The 6708-nt window shown below is 35.7% G+C and overlaps 1 protein-coding gene across 1 annotated transcript in view; it reads right to left on the bottom strand.

Moving 5' to 3' along the window:
• Positions 1 to 2313: 2313 nt before the first annotated feature.
• The window catches only part of LOC107084778 (alpha-N-acetylneuraminide alpha-2,8-sialyltransferase-like), a 7886-nt gene continuing 3491 nt past the window's right edge, over positions 2314 to 6708 (bottom strand). Inside the window, exons 7-9 of the mRNA XM_015374781.1 lie at positions 3673 to 3785; positions 3497 to 3589; positions 2314 to 3408 (exon numbers count right to left, since the gene is read on the bottom strand). Of these exons, the coding sequence (XP_015230267.1) occupies positions 2937 to 3408; positions 3497 to 3589; positions 3673 to 3785 (678 nt within the window). The 3' untranslated portion in view covers positions 2314 to 2936. The remainder of the gene's footprint in view (positions 3409 to 3496; positions 3590 to 3672; positions 3786 to 6708) is intronic.

The raw sequence follows: 6708 nt of genomic DNA, 5'->3' as shown, positions 1-6708 counted from the left end.
CAAGAACTGGCTCCCTGCAAAAAGCACTATTACGTAACACTATGGACGGAAAAACAAAACGACAGATTTAAAAGTTAGTGTATCTTGCCATTTGTTGATAAACTGACAGGTTTTGGGCAAACTTTCTTGCTTCAAAACATCTTAAAACTTATTTTGTGACACTCTTAGGGTATGAAGATAACACATTCACCTTTATCGGTTACTGCCGCCTCTATTGCAGCAAAGCTCTGCAGCTGTACACAACCAAAATTAATAGAAAAACAATGAAAAGGGAACAATGAAAATTGATAATTGATTGATTGAAAATGATAATTAAAAACTTGAGGATTCATTAGTGTCAATAAATGTTGATCCAAACACCATCAGAATATCTAAGTTTATGATTCTATATTCTTTATTTTCCCAATACATTCCATTTTTCCACAATACTGTTTCGACTGTGACCACGATGTCAAGAGGGAGTTATATGTTGTTTTTTTCTAAAACAATTAATAAATAACTTTAAAATTAATAGTTGAAGCTAGAGATAGTTAGCGTAAAGTTGATCATTTCACATTACATTTACTACTTTATTTCAGTCCCTCTGTGTATAATTTAGCCTTTTTCTTTCGCTACACATTATTTACATATTCATTAAAAAAAACTAATATAACCGGACCAAAGAAGACCCGCAGCAGTTTAAAACAAAACATAAGAACGTTTTGGAGACTGAAAGTATCTTTATAAAATGTTGACTATAATGTACAGTACGTATCTAGTATAACTTACTGGGTGCCTTAACACATATTTGATCCTCTTTCTAATTTTAGGGGTTAAAAAGGGATGAAATATCTGGTGCAGGAAGCGGCCCACCTTTCCCAGAATTCATGCTTTTTAGAAATCTGGCTCTTCATCAAAACAAAAGGAGGCCTCATTTAGAAGAGTCAAAGAGAGACAGACTCTGGACTCATGGACTGAGCCAGACCACTTTGGCCCCGTGTTCCTGAAGATGCATCACAGATCATCTAAAGCAATAAAATGTGTTAAGATTTTTACTTTGAATGTTGGAATTTTCTGCTAACATAATTATCTTCATATGCTCCAGAAGGGCATTATATCTTATTGTGTGTGCAGTCCAGAGCACCAACATCATAAGGAAATCCTGAATCATGAAAATAAAACAAGTAGTTCAACTATTACAAAGTTTCCTAATGATGTTTCGCCTACTGTAGAATCGCTCCTTGTTTTAGTTATTCTTCTAAAGCACCAGGATTATCTAAACTTGGCTGTTAGTCTGATCTGGAGCAGGTAACTTATTGGTCTCTACTTTTGTTGAATCAAGCTAAATGAAGCCAAAATATCCAGAAAATCCCAACCTAATCCTTCTATTTATTTTTGTGAAATAGCCGTCTGCTGATATCCAACTATTAACTAACATAAGAAAAGTTTTGACTATTTCTGTGTTTTTTTTGTGGATTTTTTTTCACTGTTTTAATTGTGACACATTTTAGGAAGTTAGTAATTTGAACATACCAGCAAAATAAATGTTAGTCTGAACATGACCAATAGTAAACTTGTTGACTTAAAAGTATGGTCTGCAATTATAACCCTACACATTTTTTTTTTTTTTTTCTATTTCAGCAAATATTTCTTTCCACATTCTGTGATGGCTGTTCTGTTTGGGAACTTAAAAATATAGAGCTGTCCCTTATCAGTAGTAAAAGGTAAAGGCAAGTAAATAGAGGAAGGACTTTTCATTTTCCCAATACAGAAAAATCCACTTCACCAACAAAACATCACCACATGTTTCAGTAGTGACTATTTTTAGTAGTGACTATTTTAGATCATTTTTAACCGATCAGAGATGATGACTCGACAATGCAACACTACAATATCAATAACTTGTGCAATGTATAATGTTTAATTACTATTTAATACGCTGTGCAATAATCTGTTTCTCTATATTTGACACCCAGTGCAATAACTATATATATAATATAAATATCCATCTATATAAATACCTAATAAAAAAAAAAAGCTGTCATAAATGGATGCACTGTACATAATTTATATATCTCATGCACCTTTTTCTTCCGTTTGCACATTCTTCTCCTTTGAATATTTGAGCTGATGTAGCAATTGAATTTCTCCACTGTGAGATCAATCAATCAATCAATCAATCAATCAATCAATCAATCAATCAATCTATCAAATTTCCTAATTGTGGGACAAAAAGGTATTTACATTTACTTAAACCCAATTTTGTCTTTAATTGGACTATTGTAGGATTTTAGTATATATTCACAATATGCATGCCTAAAATATTTTATTTTATTTTTTTCAGAGGGAAGCAGGCATTGAGTATAATGTCCCATACATAACTGTACATGTATACAATAATCAACTAAATATGTTAAGAGGCAGAGATGGTTTTGACCAGAGATCTTGATGACCATTTGAAGAGTTTACCTGCTGTTCTGCAGACTCATTTGTTTTTTCTCATTCTTTTCTACTTGAAGACATCTGTTCGTTTTTTTGTATATAGACCAGAAACTGATATAAATACATGAAAAACAGACTTAGAGAGGTCACAAAATGCAAAAATTATGTGCATAAAATAATAACTTTTGGTTATAAATACACATGGGTAAAATTGTGTTGTAAACATTTTACTTCTTTTATTACATTCATGTGTTTTTAAACCTTTATCTTATGGTATTTATTCAACTAAAACTTCACTTTATCATGAGGATAGTTCAAGTTTTTGCTGTTCAGCTCCCGGTGATATCGTAGAGAATTTCCTGCAAGGGATTATAAAGTAGTTCTGATTCTGGTGAAATAGTAATTGTGGTTAAGAAACATGAACATGGTGTAATGAGAAGCGTAGAGCTGAAACCCTAATAATATAATGTATTCTTGAATTAAAGTCTTTTCCAGACCGCAGTTGTCCAGGTAATTTATTTGTTGGGCTTGCACTCCCCAAGGTGAAGTTTTAGTACACCTTGGCTGTGCAACTGCAATAAAAGATTAAACTCTTCTGGAATAAGGTGCCTATTTGTAGGTTTCAAATCGTCATAATAGTGCGCAGTCAGATCTTGGAAGCTGTGGGGATGAACACTATAGGGCCAGAATCCATACAGATGAACACTGTCACATAGCTCCAGTGCCAGACTTGTCATAATGAGACCAGTGGTGATACGTTGTTCCTTCAATTTAAAAGATTTCCAAAACACATTTAGACTATCAATGTAGTTTGGATTAAAGAAAACAGGCTGGATGGGCAATTCAAAGTCCTCAATGGTATAGAAGGCCCGCATACACAATTCTGTGTGACCAACAAAGGAGAATGCAGGAAGGAACAACTTGGAGTTGCCATACTGGCACAGTCTCTCAACAAAGACACGCCGACTTCTTAAAAGAGAGTCATGCCTGCAATAACAAACCAACTGTGAACTGGGAGTTTGGAGAAATTCAACTGAATAAAAAAAAAAATAAAAATTTATATCTGTTTGCTCACCAATGGGAAATGATACTGGGGTTTGCCGTCACAATATCCGTTTTAACACCGACATGTTTCTCGTATCCATTTAACAAAGGTGCTAAGTTACACCTGAAAAGACAACATGAAACATTTTTGGAATTTGCTTATGTTTTAGTATCCAAGATGCACAATACTGTTGAGATTGTTTTTACCTGATCACAAACTGAGCTGAATCAATCATTTTTCCACAGCTGCTGTTTGTCAAGATCCCTCCATTCCCAACGACAGCACATGTATGCCGTCTTTTATTTAAGGCCGGATGTGTCTGCAATCATTTTCCACAGGAAATTCAAAAATATATTAGAAAATGAAATTAATTACTTAGACTTTATCCCAAAACATCCACCTTTACTTGATGCAGGGATTTACGGTTGTTTATTAGAATTCTGCTATTACATTAAATCACTGCTTCAAACTTAAATTATCCATATGTGAGAAGTCAGAACATTATTCATTTTGAAAGATATCAAGACAACAAAATATTAAAGAAAATAACTCTGAGCAACTTCTTAGAAATGTTTTTTTCTTTTGGTTGAGTCTTTGCTATATGTGTGTGTGTTGATCCTACTATCATATTGTCCTGTAACTGTTATGTTGTTGCACTAACAGTGTCTGGCAATGGATTCGGGCCCCCTTTAACTCTTTGACCACTTGCCACATTTCAGGCTTCAAACATAAAGACACGAGAAGAATCAACAACAGGTGAGACATGATCATGAAATGGAAAGACATTTAATGGATATTTGAAACTTTTTTATTAAATAAAAAACTGAAGGATGGGTGTGCAAAATGATCGGCCCCTTTACTTTCAGTGAGGCAAACTCTATCCAAAAGTTCAGTGATGATCTCTGAATGATCAATGTTGACCTAAATGATTGATGATGATAAAAAATACACCTGTGTGTAATCAAGTCTCTGTATAACTGCACCTGCTCTGTGATAGTCTCAGAGGTCTGTTTAAAGGGCAGAGAGCAGTATGAAGAACAAGGAACACACCAGGCAGGTCAGAGATACTGTTATGGAGAAGTTAAAGCTGGATTTGGTACGAAAAAATTTTCCAAGCTTTAAACATCCCAAGGAGTATTGAACAAGCAATGATATTGAAATGGAATGAGTATTAGACCACAGCGATCTACAAAGACCCAGCCCCACTTAGCTCTCAGCTCAAACTAGGAGAAGACTGATCAGAGATGTAGCCATGATGCCCATGAACACTTTGGATGAACTGCAGAGATCTACAGCTGAGGTGGGAGACTGTCTATAGGACAACAATCAGTTGTACACTGCACAAATCTGGCCTTTATGGGAGAAAGCCAGCAAATGTGGAAGAACAGGGTCTGGTCAGATGAAACCAAAATCAAACTTTCTGGCAACAATGCACAATGTTATGTTTGGCGTAAAAGCAACACAGTTCATCACAATGAACACACCATCTCCACTGTCAAGCATGGTGGTGGCAGCATCATAGTTTGGGCCTGTTTTTCTTTAGCAGGGACAGGGAAGATGGTTCGAATTGATAGCAAGATGGATGCAGCCAAATACAGGATTTCTGGAAGACAACGTGTCGGAGGCTGAAAAACCTGAGAGTGGGACGTAGATTTATCTTCCAACAAGACAATGATCCAAAACATTAAGCAAAATCTGCAATTGAATGGTTTGCAAATACACATATCCAGGTGTTATAATGGCCAAGTCAATGTCCAGACCTGAATCCAATCGAGAATTTGTGGAAAGAACTTAAGACTGCTGTTCACTAATGCTCTCCATCCAACCTCACTAAGCTGGAGCTGTTTTGTAAGGAAGAACTGGCAAAAATTTTAGTTTCTCGATGGGCAAAACTGATAGACATACCTCAAGTGACTTGCAGCTGTTATTGCAGGAAAAGGTGCCGCTAAAAAGTATTCACTCAAGGGGGCTGAATGGTTTTGCACAACCAATTTTTTTTGTTTTTTATTTGCTAAAAAAGGTTTAAAATAGCCAAAGAAAAGATTTTCCACTTTATGGTTGTGTCCTACTTTTTGTTGATTCTTCACAAAGAATTATAATTTTACATCTTTATGTTTGAGGCCACCAAAAGGTCAAAAAGTTCAAGTGGGCTGAATACTTTCACAAGGCACTGTATGTATTCAGCTGGGTTGTCTATCTCTGTGTTTGAATCCGGCAGCTGCTTCCTCTGAAGCCCAGATTAGTCAGCCAATTATGTCAGAGCACAGCGCTGGGGCCTGTTTGAATCTGAAGACTCCTTCATATGCGACTGACAAATGCAGCCTTTTTTTGCCCCTCTTTAAGGACAGGTACGTATTATTCGTGATTATTTGAGCAAGCCAGCTACTCTGTGCTTAGAGGAAAAGGGGAAATGGTGACGAGTAGTAGTGAAAATTGTATGTATAGGTTAATATAATACAAGTATGTGAATAACTTTGCATTTATTTAGTGAAAACAGTTCATTTATATGGTTAGTAAGTCAGATATGTTGCGGGTAATGTTTGGTTTATTGAAAAGTTATCTGTCCCTGTGCAACTATGTTTGGCTGGCATTGAAGCATGGATTCCAAAATGTGGGCATTGTGTGAACTACAAATCTGATATCTTTGACGGTGGTACAGCTGCAGCTCCTCAAAAAGTAAATTAGCATCTATTCTTTGCCTGCTTTGTGTAACAACTGTTTTGGTTGCTAGGCGACAGAGCTTAGTGAGGGGCAGTGACAATTAGACCTTTTCGAATCTATAGCCAAACTCTTCCAGCCTCCTCATTTTCACAGCTTACAAGACACTCAGTCCAGATGGGCCAGGTACCGTCTGAGGATGCAGCTGCCGGATTTGAACACACCCTATAAAAAACGTTTTGGTGTAACACAGTTTGGTCTGTAAGTATTCTTTGTACCAGACAGGCTAAAGGTTAAAGGCCTACATGATTCACACCCTTGAATAAAATTAGGTTTAAATTTAAATGTTCAGTTTTACAACTAAGTAGGAGTGGGCAATATAGCCTAAAAGCCAATCCTGAACATAGGTTGCATGTATTATCTATATTACTGCCATGGACAAAAATACATTTTTATTTATTTATTAATTTTTTAGTTTGTTGTTGATAAAAAAATAATATTATTAAGGCAGTTTCACAGTTGTAAGAAATGTGGCTAACCTCCTTAGCACTAACTCAAAATTTAATCAGATAAAGTTGATATAG

The sequence above is a fragment of the Cyprinodon variegatus genome, unplaced genomic scaffold (genome assembly GCF_000732505.1).
Source record: "Cyprinodon variegatus isolate N-32 unplaced genomic scaffold, C_variegatus-1.0 Scaffold109, whole genome shotgun sequence".
Lineage (NCBI taxonomy): Eukaryota > Metazoa > Chordata > Actinopteri > Cyprinodontiformes > Cyprinodontidae > Cyprinodon > Cyprinodon variegatus.
Note: the sequence above shows the minus strand (reverse complement) of the source record. Positions and strands in the feature narration are given on the sequence as shown.